Here is an 18,059-nt window from a genome sequence, read left to right as displayed (position 1 = left end):
GTCAATGCTGAGGGAGTGCCGCACTGTCGAAGGGTCAGTGCTGAGGGAGTGCCGCACTGTCGGAGGGTCAGTGCTGAGGGAGTGCCGCACTGTCGGAGGGTCAGTGCTGAGGGAATGGGCACTGTCGGAGGGTCAGTGCTGTGGGAGTGGGCACTGTCGGAGGGTCAGTGCTGAGGGAGTGCTGCACTGTCGGAGGGTCAGTGCTGAGGGAGGGCCCCACTGTCGGAGGGTCAGTGCTGAGTGAGTGGGCACTGTTGGACGGTCAGTGCTGAGGGAGCCTCTGGCCTCCATAGGATGAGAAGCCCTCTATCTGGTGACATGGTTAAGATTAAAGGCAGCACCTGTCCCAACACCTGCCGAACGTTTGCGTGCTGACGGTGATGGGATGGTGCAGGCTTCCCTTGACGCTGTCCCCTTGTTGCTGAGTTCTCGGGTGATGCACTGTCGTGTTCACCTTCGGAGAATTGCTGTTCTGTGTCTGAGCCGCTGCTCCCAGTCAATGGGTGAGAGTCCTGCTGCCATGGCCTCACTTGGCGAAAATTCGGAGGCTGCAGGGACACAGGAGGCTGGCAGCTGCCGGTCTCCAATCCCGAGCTCCATCCAGCTTCTCTTTGCCCCTGATGATGGGCTCGCCTACCCCTCTGGGGGCAGTCCCTTCCACAGACCTCAGGCAGAGGCTCCAGTCCCTGCTCCTTGCCACCAGACACTGCTTCTGAACTCCTTCCTCTGCTCATGCCACACTGTCTGGAATAGCCATCCGCTGACCTTTGCCCTTCGATCGCTGACCTCAGGCCGTGCGTGAGCCCACTCTCACCTCTTCCTTCATCAGTGCCGTGCTGTCTGCAGGGACAGTCTGCTGACCTTTGCCCTTCGATTGCTGACCTCAGGCCGTGTGCGAGCCCACTCTCACCTCTTCCTCGCTGAGCTGGCTCCCTCTCCGCGACCTGAGGATCACAGCGTTGACCGCCTGTGACTGCCTGTTGACATGTCCAGTCCTCGGACAGGCACACTGCTCCGCTCGGGATTGGCATGGGGCAGGTAGCACCAGTCCCGGCTTTGTTCCCTGGACTATGTTGGGGGTTCCTGGTCGGTGTCACGCTCTCTCTCCAACCTCCCTCAGGGTATGACCCTGTGACCACTGAGTTGTCTTTTTTCACGTCCCCATCAGACCTGGTAATCTGGAAAAATAAAGCACCTCTCACTCAGTGACTGTTTGTGCTGCAGCTTCATCCGTCTCCGGGCACTGACTACCTCAGGGCCGTTTAGATTTAGATTACTTACATTGTGGAAGCAGGCCCTTCGGCCCAACAGGTCCACACCGACCCACCCAGACCCGTTCCCCTACATTTACCCCTGCACCTAACACTACTGGCAATTTAGCATGGACAATCCACCCTAACCGGCACATTTTTAGACTGTGGGAGGAAACCGGAGCACCCGGAGGAAACCCACACAGACACGGGGAGAATGTGCAAACCCCACACCGAGGCGGGAATTGAACCCGGGTCTCTGGCGCTGCATTATTTGCCTGTGGTGCTGGACCAGCATGTAATGCCTGTCCCTTGTTGCTCCTGGAGTAAGTGTTGGAGGAGCTGCCTTCCTGAATCACAGGAGGCTGCACACACAATGGGAAAGAGTTCCAGGATTTTGACCCAGTGACACTGAAGGAACACCGATCGTCAGACTTCTCATCCAGTGAATGTTCTGGGGACCTGGATTTGAATGCTGCCATGGCAGATGGTGGAATTTGAATTCAATTTAAAATACGTTTTGGGGAATCCCCTGCCGAATATCAGATAAACCCATCTGGCTCACTAATGTCTACAGGGAAGGAAACTGCCATCCTCACCTGGTCTGGCCTACATGTAACTCCAGACCCACAGCGATGTGTCCTCTGAAATGGCTCAACCGCAGTTCGGGTTTGGCAATAAATGCTGACCAACTAGTGATGCCCACAAGGGAACACAGGAAAAAGACATTTCCGGGTCAGGATGGTGAGGGGCTCGGAGGGGAGCTTGCAGGGGGGTGGTGTTCCCATGTATTCGCTGCCCATGCCCTTCTAGGTGGAAGTGACTGTGGGTTTGGAAGATGTTGCCTGAGGAGCCTTGGAGAGGTGCAACTGCAGGGTGAAGTGGTCTTAAATAAAATGGAGAGGGATCGGGAGAGGCTGGAATCCACCCCTTGGAGCAGAGAAAGTTCAGGAAGCGATTGAACGGGGCCTTGCAAAATCAGCAGGGAGGGGGTGGTTGCTGATCGAGTTGACGAGGGAGACAATGTCTCCAGGGGCAGGATGGTCAGTCAGCAGAGGGACACAAAGTGAAGAGAATCGGGAAAAGACCCAGAGGGGGGAGACGGGAAGAATTTGAAACAAAGACAAAAATTGCTGGAGAAACTCAGCGGATCTAGCAACATCTGTGGAGAGAAGACGCAGTGAGTGTCTTGGGTCCAGTGACCCTGCCTTCTCTCCACAGATGCTGTCAGACCTGTGGAGGAGAATGTGTTCCTTGACAAAGTGAGTTGGTCTGATCTAAGGGGCACTGCCGAAAATGGCAGCGGGAGCAGATTCGACAGGAGCTTTCAAAAGGTGGGGGCAAATTGGAGAGATATTCGGGAGGATGAGTATCAGCAAGGCAGTGGGGGAGGGAGAGGGCATGGAGAGGAGATTGGAGATTAATCATTGCAACACGACTGGGATGGAAATATTTCCACCGCCCCAAGGGAGGGGGGATGGTTTACTGAAATGGGAAGTACCTGGCAGGTTCGGATCATTCTGACAGACAGAGAGGAGGGGCTGCACAGTCTGTGTTTGGTCTCACCCGATGTAAAGGACACTGCACCACGGGCAGCAAATGGAGTCGACTCAGCTGAGGGTAGTACAACTGAAATGCTGCTTCACCTGGAAGGGGTGTCTGGGCCCTTGGACAGTAAGGAAGGAGGTTTACAGCACAGAAACAGATCCTTTGGTCCAACTCATCCATGCTGACCAGATATCCTCAACTAATCAAGTCCCATTTGCCAGCACTTGGCCCATATCCCTCCAAACCCTTCCTATTCATATACCCAGCCAGATATCTTTTAAATGTTGTCATTGTAGCAGCCTCCACCACATCCTCTGGCAGCTCGTTCCATACACGTACCACCCTCTGGGTGAAAATGTTGCCCCTTAGATCCCTTTTAAATCTTTCCCCTCTCACCCTAAACCTATGCCCTCTATAGCTCTGGACTGCCCGACCCCAGGGAAAGGACTTTATTTATCCTATCCATGTCCCTCATGATTTTATAAACCTCTATAAGGTCACCCCTCAGCCTCCGACGCTCCAGGGAAAACAGCCCCAGCCTGTTCAGCCTCTCCCTGTAGCTCAGATCCTCCAACCCTGGCAACATCCTTGTAAATCTTTTCTGAACCCTTTCAAGTTTCACAACATCCTTCCTATAGCAGGGTTACACCTTCTCTGACTGCATGGGGAGGTACCATTGTGGGGGTGGGGGGAATAAGGAAGTACCCAAAATGGATAAGGGTGTGATCGAGATAACAGAATCTGCAGAATGCTGAGAGTGGTGGCAGAGGGAAGATGTGTTTAGTGATGGTGACCCACTGGCTGTGGTGGAAATGTAGGATGATCTTTTGAATCTGGGAGTAAAAAATGAGGTCTGCAGATGCTGGAGATCACAGCTGCAAATGTGTTGCTGGTCAAAGCACAGCAGGCCAGGCAGCATCTCAGGAATAGAGAATTCGACGTTTCGAGCATAAGCCCTTCATCAGGAATCCTGATGAAGGGCTTATGCTCGAAACGTCGAATTCTCTATTCCTGAGATGCTGCCTGGCCTGCTGTGCTTTGACCAGCAACACATTTGCAGTTTTGAATCTGGGAACCAGTGAAATGAAAGTATGGGCCATTGTGCAGGAGACTGGGCAGGAATCCCGCCCACCCTCTGTCGACCCCTTCTCCCACCTCCAACACACCCCACCCACCTGGACACCCCGTGCTGGCCTCTTACCTGCCCTCGATCTCTTTATAGCCAACTGCCGCCGTGACATTAACCGACTCAACCTGTCCACCCCTCTCACCCACTCCAACCTCTCACCCTCAGAACGTGCAGCCCTCCACTCCCTCCGCTCCAACCCCAACCTCACCATCAAACCCGCAGACAAGGGAGGCGCGGTGGTAGTTTGGCGCACCGACCTTTATACCGCTGAGGCCAAACGCCAGCTCGCGGACACCTCCTCTTATTGCCCCCTTGACCATTACCCCACCTCCCACCACCAAACCATCATCTCCCAGACCATCCATAACCTCATCACCTCAGGGGATCTCCCATCCACCGCCTCCAACCTCATAGTCCCACAACCCCGCACCGCCCGTTTCTACCTCCTGCCCAAAATCCACAAACCTGCCTGCCCCGGCCGACCCATTGTCTCAGCCTGCTCCTGCCCCACCGAACCCATCTCCCAATACCTCGACACGGTCCTGTCCCCTTTAGTCCAACAACTCCCCACCTACGTTCGGGACACCACCCACGCCCTCCACCTCCTCCAGGATTTTCGCTTCCCCGGTCCCCAACGCCTTATTTTCACGATGGACATCCAGTCCCTCTACACCTCCATCCCCCATCACGAAGGACTCAAAGCCCTCCGCTTCTTCCTTTCCCGCCGCACCAACCAGTACCCTTCCACTGACACCCTCCTTCGACTGACTGAACTGGTCCTCACCCTGAATAACTTCTCTTTTCAATCCTCCCACTTCCTCCAAACTAAAGGAGTTGCCATGGGCACCCGCATGGGCCCCAGCTATGCCTGTCTCTTCGTAGGATATATGGAACAGTCCATCTTCCGCAACTACACTGGCACCACCCCCCACCTTTTCCTCCGCTACATCGATGACTGTATCGGCGCTGCCTCGTGCTCCCACGAGGAGGTTGAACAGTTCATCAACTTTATCAACACCTTCCATCCCGACCTGAAATTCACCTGGACTGTCTCAGACTCCTCCCTCCCCTTCCTAGACCTTTCCATCTCTATCTCAGGCGACCGACTCAACACAGACATCTACTATAAACCGACTGACTCCCACAGCTACCTGGACTACACCTCCTCCCACCCTGCAAAAACTCCATCCCATATTCCCAATTCCTTCGTCTCCACCGCATCTGCTCCCAGGAGGACCAGTTCCAACACCGCACAGCCCAGATGGCCTCCTTCTTCAAGGACCGCAGATTCCCCCCAGACGTGGTCGACGATGCCCTCCACCGCATCTCCTCCACTTCCCGCTCCTCCGCCCTTGAGCCCCGCTCCTCCAACCGCCACCAAGACAGAACCCCACTGGTTCTCACCTACCACCCCACCAACCTCCGCATACAACGTATCATCTGCCGTCATTTCCGCCACCTCCAAACGGACCCCACCACCAAGGATATATTTCCCTCCCCTCCCCTATCAGCGTTCCGCAAGGACCACTCCCTTCGTGACTCCCTCGTCAGATCCACACACCCCACCAACCCAACCTCCACTCCCGGCACCTTCCCCTGCAACCGCAAGAAATGTAAAACTTGCGCCCACACCTCCACACTCACTTCCCTCCAAGGCCCCAAGGGATCCTTCCATATCCGCCACAAGTTCACCTGTACCTTCACACACATCATCTATTGCATCCGCTGCACCCGATGTGGCCTCCTCTACATTGGGGAGACAGGCCGCTTACTTGCGGAACGCTTCAGAGAACACCTCTGGGCCGCCCGGACCAACCAACCCAACCACCCCGTGGCTCAACACTTTAACTCTCCCTCCCACTCCACCACGGACATGCAGGTCCTTGGACTCCTCCACCGGCAGAACACAACAACACGACGGCTGGAGGAGGAGCGCCTCATCTTCCGCCTGGGAACCCTCCAACCACAAGGGATGAACTCAGATTTCTCCAGTTTCCTCATTTCCCCTCCCCCCACCTTGTCTCAGTCGGTTCCCTCAACTCAGCACCGCCCTCCTAACCTGCAATCCTCTTCCTGACCTCTCCGCCCCCACCCCACTCCGGCCTATCACCCTCACCTTGACCTCCTTCCACCTATCACACCTCCATCGCCCCTCCCCCTAGTCCCTCCTCCCTACCTTTTATCTTAGCCTGCTTGGCTACTCTCTCTTATTCCTGATGAAGGGCTTATGCCCGAAACGTCGAATTCCCTATTCCTGAGATGCTGCCTGGCCTGCTGTGCTTTAACCAGCAACACATTTTCAGCTGTGATCTCCAGCATCTGCAGACCTCATTTTTTACTCGAGGAATCTACAAAGGGCAAGCCTGGGCAGGTCAGTCTGTGAAGGGGTTTCTCCACAATTACTGGGAGAAGCAGTGACAGGACAGCCAGCCTCTTACCTGCCTGCCCAAGTGGAATGGAGGGGAGTGTGACTTCCTCTGTGCTAGCAAGGCCCATGAGCCCACTCTCGCTGCCTCCATCTTCCTTTGCAGACGCCACAGGTAGAGAATATCGTCTTCAGGGCGAGTGCTGAACGAGGGCTTGCAGCTGGGGGAGGGGCCATCAGACCACATGCTGATATGTTTCACATCTTTATCTCCTGGAGAGGGCAGAAGGAGCCACACAGAGCTGGGTCAGAACCATGGCCGCCACACGCAGTTTAAACAGCTATACAAATCAAAGTCCACAAACAGATATGGACCAGTGCTGAGGGAGTGGGCACTGTCGGAGGGTCAGTGCTGAGGGAGTGGGCACTGTCAGAGGGTCAGTGCTGAGGGAGTGCCGCACTGTCAGAGGGTCAGTGCTGAGGGAGTGGGCACTGTGGGAAGGTCAGTGCTGAGGGAGTGGGCACTGTGGGAAGGTCAGTGTTGAGGGAGTGGGCACTGTCAGAGGGTCAGTGCTGAGGGAGAGGGTACTGTCGGAGGGTCAGTGCTGAGGGAGTGGGCACTGTCGGAGGGTCAGTGCTGAGGGAGAGGGTACTGTCAGAGGGTCAATGCTGAGGGAGTGGGCACTGTCGGAGGGTCAGTGCTGAGGGAGCACCGCACTTTCGAAGGGTCAGTGCTGAGGGAGCGGGCACTGTGGGAAGGTCAGTGCTGAGGGAGTGGGCACTGTCGGAGGGTCAGCGCTGAGGGAGTGGGCACTGTCGGAGGGTCAGTGCTGAGGGAGCACCGCACTGTCGGAGGGTCAGTGCTGAGGGAGTGGGCACTGTCGGAGGGTCAGTGCTGAGGGAGCACCGCACTGTCGGAGGGTCAGTGCTGAGGGAGTGGGCACTGTCGGAGGGTCAGTGCTGAGGGAGTGGGCACTGTCGGAGGGCCAGTGCTGAGGGAGTGGGCACTGTCGGAGGGTCAGTGCTGAGGGAGCACCGCACTGTCGGAGGGTCAGTGCTGAGGGAGTGGGCACTGTCAGAGGGTCAGTACTGAGGAAGCTACAGGGTTGGAATGATAAATAAATGAGGTTTCCAAAATGCAGGGCGCTTACCATCAGTGGACACGGTCAGTGGGACAGAGACAGGACAGCCCACCACTTCGTCAACGTGATCAGAGATAGATGGAGATCCAACACCATCTGAACTAACAGGGACAAGGCCACTGCACGAGGATTCACTGAACAGGAGGGAATAAAGAAACAGGTCATTGGCAAGAGAATGGATACAAGCAATCATTAGATTAGATTACTTACAGTGTGGAAACAGGCCCTTCGGCCCAACAAGTCCACACCGACCCGCCGAAGCGCAACCCACCCATACCCCTACATTTACCCCTTACCAAACACTACGGGCAATTTATCCTGGCCAATTCACCTGACCCGCACATCTTTGTGACTGTGGGAGGAAACCGGAGCACCCGGAAGAAACTCACGCAGACACGGGGAGAATGTGCAAACTCCATACAGTTGTCGCCTGAGGCATATCAACATAAATCATATCAACATAAAGTTAAACATGATGCCTTAGTTAATGCTATGTTGCTGACGTTCTCACCATCCGACAGTGCCCGCTCCCTCAGCAATGACCCTCCCACAGTGCCCCTTCCCTCAGCATTGACCCTCCCACAGTGCCCACTCCCTCAGCACTGACCCTCCGACAGTGCCCACTCCCTCAGCACTGACCCTCCGACAGTGCCCACTCCCTCAGCACTGACCCTCCGACAGTGCGGCGCTCCCTCAGCACTGATCCTCCGACAGTGCCCACTCCCTCAGCACTGACCCTCCGACAGTGCGGCGCTCCCTCACCGCTGACCCTCCGTCAGTGCCCACTCCCTCAGCACTGACCCTCCGACAGTGCGGCGCTCCCTCAGCACTGACCCTCCGACAGTGCGGCGCTCCCTCAGCACTGACCCTCCGACAGTGCCCACTCCCTCAGCACTGACCCTTCGACAGTGCTCACTCCCTCAGCACTGACCCTCCGACAGTGCCCACTCCCTCAGCACTGACCCTCCGACAGTGCGGCGCTCCCTCAGCACTGACCCTCCGACAGTGTGGCGCTCCCTCAGCACTGACCCTCCGACAGTGCGGCGCTCCCTCAGCACTGACCCTCCGACAGTGCCCACTCCCTCAGCACTGACCCTCCGACAGTGCCCACTCCCTCAGAACTGACCCTCCGTCAGTGCCCACTCCCTCAGCACTGACCCTCTGACAGTGCGGCACTCCCTCAGCACTGACCCTCTGACAGTGCCCACTCCCTCAGCACTGACCCTCCGACAGTGCCCACTCCCTCAGCACTGACCCTCCGACAGTGCCCACTCCCTCAGCACTGACCCTCCGACAGTGCCCACTCCCTCAGCACTGACCCTCCGACAGTGTGGCGCTCCCTCAGCACTGACCCTCCGACAGTGCGGCGCTCCCTCAGCACTGACCTTCCGACAGTGCCCACTCCCTCAGCACTGACCCTCCGTCAGTGCCCACTCCCTCAGCACTGACCCTCTGACAGTGTGGCACTCCCTCAGCACTGACCCTCCGACAGTGCCCACTCCCTCAGCACTGACCATCTGACAGTGCCCACTCCCTCATTATTCAGGGTATCACTCAGCATCTTACCTGTGCTGCAGCAGGTGATTTGCTCTTTCCTGGAGATGAATGGTCTCCAGGTCCAAGGGCTCCAGCTGGGAAACATCTGATCGTTCACCCTGGAAAACAAAATACCGTTTAGAGACTTCACCCGAAGCCAGCTGGTGTATACTAATGTCCACTGACCTCACTCACAGCCAGGATAAGTCTTCCCGCTGCCAACGAGAAGGGACAGAGAAGTGTTCACGCACCAGTGGATATCCCCTGTCTGCCTAACCTGGCGGTAGTGATCAGGAGCAGGAAGCTTGCTTGAATTATCTTCTTGCTAACATATGGGTATCTGAGGTGTGCCGTCCAGCCTAGGTCATTAAGTACAGACACACACTGCTGGGCTGTGTGCCACATACAGCAGGTTTCTGTCAACAGTACAGACGGACACACCACGAGGACGCTACCACCTTCCACAGCTGGGAAACTCCTGACAGCACAGCGCAGACTGACAAGAATACTCACTCCTGATGAGAGTCCAGTTCTCCTTAAAGACAGACTGGGGATGTTGGGCAGAGATATGTTCGCAGGTAAGTGTTCCTGTTGCCGAGCAGAGTAGCAGGTGGATTCTCCTCCCTCAGTGGCCAATGAACGAGCTTCTGTGGGCAAGAGCAGGACCAGCAAAGATCATCTTTCACCTGAAACTCCCCAGGCTCTAGCCCGGAAAGCACCATCACCCACCGAATCAGGAGGGTTCCAGCAATCAGCTATTCTGACAACTGACTCTTCTTAACATTACTAAGCATATCATCTAGTGGGTTATGTTCGTTAACAGACTGGAATCTAATCGAGGGGTTCGGGGTGGTTTATATACAGAATAACGGATACCCCGGGAGGGAGTTACAGACTGGAATCTAATCGAGGGGTTCGGGGTGGTTTATATACAGAATAACAGATACCCAGGAGGGAGTTACAGACTGGAATCTAATCGAGGGGTTCGGGGTGGTTTATATACAGAATAACAGATACCCCGAGAGGGAGTTACAGACTGGAATCTAATCGAGGGGTTAGAAGTGGTTTATATACAGAATAACAGATACCCCGGAAGGGAGTTACAGACTGGAATCTAATCGAGGGGTTAGAGGTGGTTTATATACAGAATAACAGATACCCCGGGAGGGAGTTACAGACTGGAATCTAATCGAGGGTTTCGGGGTGGTTTATATACAGAATAACAGATACCCCGGAGGGAGTTACAGACTGGAATCGAATCGAGAGGTTCGAGGTGGTTTATATACAGAATAACAGATATCCCGAGAGGGAGTTACAGCCTGGAATCTAATCGAGGGGTTCGGGGTGGTTTATATACAGAATAACAGATACCCGGGAGGGAGTTACAGACTGGAATCTAATCGTGGGGTTCTGGGTGGTTTACATACAGAATAACAGCTCCCCGGGAGGGAGTTACGTACCAGAATTGAATTGATTGATGGTTGTCTAATTTGCGCCTTGCTGAAGTAACTGTCAGTAAAAGTTGCTCTGTTACCTGGGTGGTGTGGGTGTGTCTCCTCTTTTGGTGTTGAGCTGTTTGGGGGTGAACGCTTCAGCCACCAGAACTCACTCCCCTCTGTGCCCATTCCAGCAGCAGCATGTTCCCGCTGCTGTCTGCTCAGTGGTTTGCCATGTCGGAATCGCTGGATGTACCTGGGTGGAGATGGGCAGGCAAGGTTTCAGCTGCTATGCTTCACAAGGGTGAGGGTGAGTCTGAGCAAAAGATTCCGTTTAGTCACCCAAAGCTAATCAGACACCGTCCTGTGGAAATAATCCAAAGGAACAGCACAGTTCCATATGGCCTGTTGGTTTGCTTCCAACAAAACAGGAAGAAGCCATTTATGCTAGCACAGGGGAGGCCATTCAGCCCTGTAATACTGCTAGATTCATTGAGACCTTACAAACTTCTGCTATCTCCCCTCTCTCTCTAACCCAGGGACCACTGGACAGGGATCAGGAGCAGGAACCCTGGCTGATTTCCCCCCCTCCTTCTCTCTAACCCAGGGATCACTGGGCAGTGATCAGGAGCAGGAACCCTGGCTGATTTCCCCTCTCTCTCTCTCTCTCTCTCTAACCCAGGGATCACTGAGCAGTGATCAGGAGCAGGAACCCTGGCTGATCTCCCCGCTCCTTCTCTCTAACCCAGGGATCACTGGACAGGGATCAGGAGCAGGAACCCTGGCTGATTTCCCCCCTCCTTCTCTCTAACCCAGGGATCACTGGACAGGGATCAGGAGCAGGAACCCTGGCTGACTGCCTTTCTCTAATCCAGCGATCACATGTCAGAGGGACGGCATGGTTACTCACTGTGTGCCTCACAGCGCCAGGGACCCAGGTTCGATTCCCACCTTGGGTGACTGTGCGGAGTTTGCACATTCTCCCCGTGTCTGTGTGGGTTTACTCTGGGTGCTCTGGTTTCCTCCCACAGTCCAAAGATGTGCCGGTTAGGTGAATTGGCCATGATAAATTGCCCATAGTGTTCAGGGATGTGTAGATAATGTCCACTGGACAGGGGAAAAATATCGGTAGGGGAACGAGTCAGGGTGGACTACAGTTCGGAGGATTGGAGTGGACTTGATGGGCCTGTTTCCACACTGTAGGGACTGTATGATTCTATCAGGAGGAGGTAGCTCCTCCTTGCTGTCTCTGACCTCGGACTTGTCACTATTCCAGCAAAGGTCTGCTGGCTGACTGAGATATCAGCGGTGCTGTCACTTACTTTGCGATGATTGAACTCTCCGCAGGGTCAATGTGTGGACTTCCTGACCAACCCGAGTCAGTACGGAACATCTCCCGTGATGCCATCGATTCTCCCGACTCTCCCTCGGGTGTCATGAGGGAGCTGCTCTCGGTGGACGGCCAGGACTCCCCCAAGGGGCTGCCCGGCCCAGTGTCCGGCACCTCGCCCTGAGCAGCAGGCTGGTCAGTTGGCCTGGGGGCAGCGGGTGAGGCCAGAGGAGGTGCCGATACAAACGATGGTGCAGGCAGTTGGCACTGGCCTGGCTTCATCACCTGGAAGGTGAGACATAACTGAGTCATTACAACTGGCACTTGCCCCCTTTACTCATCCGCTCCAGCATGGCATGAGATTGCTCACGGAGTCAGGTGCCTATCCTTACACACAAGGCTGGCAAACTGGGTTGTACTAGGGTCAAAGTTAAGACCAGCATTAAGCATGAAAGGTGAGCCCGAGATTTTACGACCCGATCAATCGGTCCGTGTCCCTCACAATGCACACCCGTCTCACCTTTCTGCCCTGCTGCGGGAGTGTCCGATGAGGAGACGATGGGTGGTAGTGACTGCGAGAGAGCTGAGATTGTCCAAAAGGGCTTCCCAGACTAAACACAGAGCTGTCGGACACACAGAAAGACACAAAGCAAAACAGTGATTTCACTGACAGACAATACAACTTTCATCACCCAGAGCAGACCACTCACACTGCTCCGGAAACTGAGGGAGTGACACCCCCCCCTCACACTGCTCCTGAAATTGAGGGAGTGACACCCCCACACTGCCCTGAAACTGAGGGAGTGACACCCCCCCCCACACTGCCCTGAAACTGAGGGAGTGACACCCCCCCACCTCACACTGCTCCTGAAACTGAGGGAGTGACACCCCTCCCCACACTGCTCCGGAAACTGAGGGAGTGACACCCCCCCCTCACACTGCTCCTGAAATTGAGGGAGTGACACCCCCACACTGCCCTGAAACTGAGGGAGTGACACCCCCCCCACACTGCCCTGAAACTGAGGGAGTGACACCCCCCCCCTCACACTGCTCCTGAAACTGAGGGAGTGACACCCCCCCTCACACTGCTCCTGAAACTGAGGGAGTGACACCGCCCTCACACTGCTCCTGAAACTGAGGGAGTGACACCCCCCTCACACTGCTCCTGAAACTGAGGGAGTGACACCCCCCCCCCACACTGTCCTGAAACTGAGGGAGTGACACCCCCCCCCTCACACTGCCCTGAAACTGAGGGAGTGACACCCCCCCCCCCCACACTGCCCTGAAACTGAGGGAGTGACACCCCCCCTCACACTGCTCCTGAAACTGAGGGAGTGACACCCCCCCCCTCACACTGTCCCTGAAACTGAGGGAGTGACACCCCCCCCCTCACACTGTCCCTGAAACTGAGGGAGTGACACCCCCCCCTCACACTGCTCCTGAAACTGAGGGAGTGACACCCCCCCTCACACTGTCCCTGAAACTGAGGGAGTGACACCCCCCCTCACACTGTCCCTGAAACTGAGGGAGTGACAGCCCCCCTCACACTGCTCCTGAAACTGAGGGAGTGACACCCCCCCCCTCACACTGTCCCTGAAACTGAGGGAGTGACACCCCCCCCCTCACACTGCTCCGGAAACTGAGGGAGTGACACCCCCCCCCTCACACTGTCCCTGAAACTGAGGGAGTGACAGCCCCCCTCACACTGTCCCTGAAACTGAGGGAGTGACACCCCCCTCACACTGCTCCTGAAACTGAGGGAGTGACACCCCCCCTCACACTGCCCTGAAACTGAGGGAGTGACACCCCCCCTCACACTGCCCTGAAACTGAGGGAGTGACACCCCCCCCCCCACACTGCTCCTGAAACTGAGGGAGTAACACCCCCCCTCACACTGCCCTGAAACTGAGGGAGTAAACCCCCCCCCCTCACACTGTCCCTGAAACTGAGGGAGTGACACCCCCCACTCACACTGCTCCTGAAACTGAGGGAGTGACACCCCCCCTCACACTGCCCTGAAACTGAGGGAGTAACACCCCCCCTTCACACTGCTCCTGAAACTGAGGGAGTGACATCCCCCCACCTCACACTGCTCCTGAAACTGAGGGAGTGACATCCCCCCACCTCACACTGCTCCTGAAACTGAGGGAGTGACACCCCCCTCACACTGCCCTGAAACTGAGGGAGTGACACCCCCCCACCTCACACTGCCCTGAAACTGAGGGAGTGACATCCCCCCTCACACTGCCCTGAAACTGAGGGAGTGACACCCCCCCCTCACACTGCTCCTGAAACTGAGGGAGTGACACCCCCCCACCTCACACTGCCCTGAAACTGAGGGAGTGACATCCCCCCTCACACTGCCCTGAAACTGAGGGAGTGACACCCCCCCCCTCACACTGCTCCTGAAACTGAGGGAGTGACACCCCCCCCCTCACACTGCTCCTGAAACTGAGGGAGTGACACCCCCCCTCACACTGCTCCTGAAACTGAGGGAGTGACATCCCCCCTCACACTGCTCCTGAAACTGAGGGAGTGACACCCCCCCCCTCACACTGCTCCTGAAACTGAGGGAGTGACACCCCCCCCTCACACTGCTCCTGAAACTGAGGGAGTGACACCCCCCCTCACACTGCTCCTGAAACTGAGGGAGTGACACCCCCCCTCACACTGTCCCTGAAACTGAGGGAGTGACACCCCCCTCACACTGTCCCTGAAACTGAGGGAGTGACACCCCCCCCCTCACACTGCTCCTGAAACTGAGGGAGTGACACCGCCCTCACACTGCTCCTGAAACTGAGGGAGTGACACCCCCCTCACACTGCTCCTGAAACTGAGACAGAGACACCACCCCCACCTCTCCCCCCATCTGCCACACACTGCTCCGGAACTCAGACAGACACACCCCCGCTCACACTTATCCTGGAACTGAGGCAAAGTCATCTCCTGTATACCATGAGAGTATATTATTGATAATCTCTGATTCACCCCCACTCTGTCTCTCTGATTATACACAGCGTTATACTGTGTGAGGGTATTATTGATAATCTCTGATTCACCCCCACCCTGTCTCTCTGATTATACACAGCGTTATACTGTGTGAGTATATTATTGATAATCTCTGATTCACCCCCACTCTGTCTCTCTGATTATACACAGCGTTATACTGTGTGAGGGTATTATTGATAATCTCTGATTCACCCCCACCCTGTCTCTCTGATTATACACAGCGTTATACTGTGTGAGTATATTATTGATAATCTCTGATTCACCCCCACCCTGTCTCTCTGATTATACACAGCGTTATATTGTGTGAGGGTATTATTGATAATCTCTGATTCACCCACACCCTGTCTCTCTGATTATACACAGCGTTATACTGTGTGAGGGTATTATTGATAATCTCTGATTCACCCCCACTCTGTCTCTCTGATTATACACAGCGTTATACTGTGTGAGGGTATTATTGATAATCTCTGATTCACCCCCACTCTGTCTCTCTGATTATACACAGCGTTATACTGTGTGTGTATATTATTGATAATCTCTGATTCACCCCCACTCTGTCTCTCTGATTATACACAGCGTTATACTGTGTGAGGGTATTATTGATAATCTCTGATTCACCCCCACTCTGTCTCTCTGATTATACACAGCGTTATACTGTGTGAGGGTATTATTGATAATCTCTGATTCACCCCCACTATGTCTCTGATTATACACAGCGTTATACTGTGTGAGTATATTATTGATAATCTCTGATTCACCCCCACCCTGTCTCTCTGATTATACACAGCGTTATACTGTGTGAGGGTATTATTGATAATCTCTGATTCACCCCCACTCTGTCTCTCTGATTCACCCCCACTCTGTCTCTCTGATTATACACAGCGTTGTACTGTGTGAGGGTATTATTGATAATCTCTGATTCACCCCCACTCTGTCTCTCTGATTATACACAGCGTTATACTGTGTGAGAACATTATTGATAATCTCTGATTCACCCCCACCCTGTCTCTCTGATTATACACAGCGTTATACTGTGTGTGTATATTATTGATAATCTCTGATTCACCCCCACCCTGTCTCTCTGATTATACACAGCGTTATATTGTGTGAGGGTATTATTGATAATCTCTGATTCACCCCCACCCTGTCTCTCTGATTATACACAGCGTTATATTGTGTGAGGGTATTATTGATAATCTCTGATTCACCCCACCCTGTCTCTCTGATTATACACAGCGTTATACTGTGTGAGGGTATTATTGATAATCTCTGATTCACCCACACCCTGTCTCTCTGATTATACACAGCGTTATACTGTGTGAGGGTATTATTGATAATCTCTGATTCACCCCCACTCTGTCTCTCTGATTATACACAGCGTTATACTGTGTGAGGGTATTATTGTTAATCTCTGATTCACCCCCACCCTGTCTCTCTGATTATACACAACGTTATACTGTGTGAGTATATTATTGATAATCTCTGATTCACCCCCACTCTGTCTCTCTGATTATACACAGCGTTATACTGTGTGAGGGTATTATTGATAATCTCTGATTCACCCCCACCCTGTCTCTCTGATTATACACAGCGTTATACTGTGTGAGGGTATTATTGATAATCTCTGATTCACCCCCACCCTGTCTCTCTGATTATACACAGCGTTATACTGTGTGAGTATATTATTGATAATCTCTGATTCACCCCCACCCTGTCTCTCTGATTCTACACAGCGTTATACTGTGTGAGTATATTATTGATAATCTCTGATTCACCCCCACCCTGTCTCTCTGATTCTACACAGCGTTATACTGTGTGAGGGTATTATTGATAATCTCTGATTCACCCCCACCCTGTCTCTCTGATTATACGCAGCGTTATACTGTGTGAGGGTATTATTGATAATCTCTGATTCCCCCCCACCCTGTCTCTCTGATTATACACAGCGTTATACTGTGTGAGGGTATTATTGATAATCTCTGATTCACCCCCACTCTGTCTCTCTGATTATACATAGCGTTATACTGTGTGAGGGTATTATTGATAATCTCTGATTCACCCCCACTCTGTCTCTGATTATACACAGCGTTATACTGTGTGAGTATATTGTTGATAATCTCTGATTCACCCCCACCCTGTCTCTCTGATTATACACAGCGTTATACTGTGTGAGGGTATTATTGATAATCTCTGATTCACCCCCACCCTGTCTCTCTGATTATACACAGCGTTATACTGTGTGAGTATATTATTGATAATCTCTGATTCACCCCCACCCTGTCTCTCTGATTCTACACAGCGTTATACTGTGTGAGGGTATTATTGATAATCTCTGATTCACCCCCACTCTGTCTCTCTGATTATACACAGCGTTATACTGTGTGAGGGTATTATTGATAATCTCCGATTCACCCCCACTCTGTCTCTCTGATTATACGCAGCGTTATACTGTGTGAGGGTATTATTGATAATCTCCGATTCACCCCCACTCTGTCTCTCTGATTATACGCAGCGTTATACTGTGTGAGGGTATTATTGATAATCTCCGATTCACCCCCACCCTGTCTCTCTGATTATACACAGCGTTATACTGTGTGAGGGTATTATTGATAATCTCCGATTCACCCCCACCCTGTCTCTCTGATTATACACAGCGTTATACTGTGTGAGGGTATTATTGATAATCTCTGATTCACCCCCACCCTGTCTCTCTGATTATACACAGCGTTATACTGTGTGAGGGTATTATTGATAATCTCTGATTCACCCCCACTCTGTCTCTCTGATTATACACAGCGTTATACTGTGTGAGTATATTATTGATAATCTCTGATTCACCCCCACCCTGTCTCTCTGATTATACACAGCGTTATACTGTGTGAGTATATTATTGATAATCTCTGATTCACCCCCACTCTGTCTCTCTGATTATACACAGCGTTATACTGTGTGAGGGTATTATTGATAATCTCTGATTCACCCCACCCTGTCTCTCTGATTATACACAGCGTTATACTGTGTGAGGGTATTATTGATAATCTCTGATTCACCCCCACTCTGTCTCTCTGATTATACACAGCGTTATACTGTGTGAGGGTATTATTGATAATCTCTGATTCACCCCCACCCTGTCTCTCTGATTATACACAGCGTTATACTGTGTGAGTATATTATTGATAATCTCTGATTCACCCCCACTCTGTCTCTCTGATTATACACAGCGTTATACTGTGTGAGTATATTATTGATAATCTCTGATTCACCCCCACTCTGTCTCTCTGATTATACACAGCGTTATACTGTGTGAGGGTATT

The 18,059-nt window shown here is 53.2% G+C and overlaps 1 protein-coding gene across 1 annotated transcript in view; it reads right to left on the bottom strand.

The window, feature by feature from the left end:
- Nucleotides 1–18,059, bottom strand: part of LOC132814245 (uncharacterized) — a 42,650-nt gene that overhangs the window by 23,122 nt on the left and 1,469 nt on the right. Inside the window, exons 2-9 of the mRNA XM_060823443.1 lie at nt 12,257–12,359; nt 11,729–12,021; nt 10,505–10,662; nt 9,484–9,617; nt 9,001–9,089; nt 7,444–7,568; nt 6,366–6,565; nt 342–1,178 (exon numbers count right to left, since the gene is read on the bottom strand). Coding sequence (XP_060679426.1) covers nt 342–1,178; nt 6,366–6,565; nt 7,444–7,568; nt 9,001–9,089; nt 9,484–9,617; nt 10,505–10,662; nt 11,729–12,021; nt 12,257–12,359 — 1,939 coding nt within the window. The remainder of the gene's footprint in view (nt 1–341; nt 1,179–6,365; nt 6,566–7,443; nt 7,569–9,000; nt 9,090–9,483; nt 9,618–10,504; nt 10,663–11,728; nt 12,022–12,256; nt 12,360–18,059) is intronic.

This window comes from Hemiscyllium ocellatum, unplaced genomic scaffold, assembly GCF_020745735.1.
Source record: "Hemiscyllium ocellatum isolate sHemOce1 unplaced genomic scaffold, sHemOce1.pat.X.cur. scaffold_764_pat_ctg1, whole genome shotgun sequence".
In the NCBI taxonomy this organism is placed as follows: domain Eukaryota; kingdom Metazoa; phylum Chordata; class Chondrichthyes; order Orectolobiformes; family Hemiscylliidae; genus Hemiscyllium; species Hemiscyllium ocellatum.
Note: the sequence above shows the minus strand (reverse complement) of the source record. Positions and strands in the feature narration are given on the sequence as shown.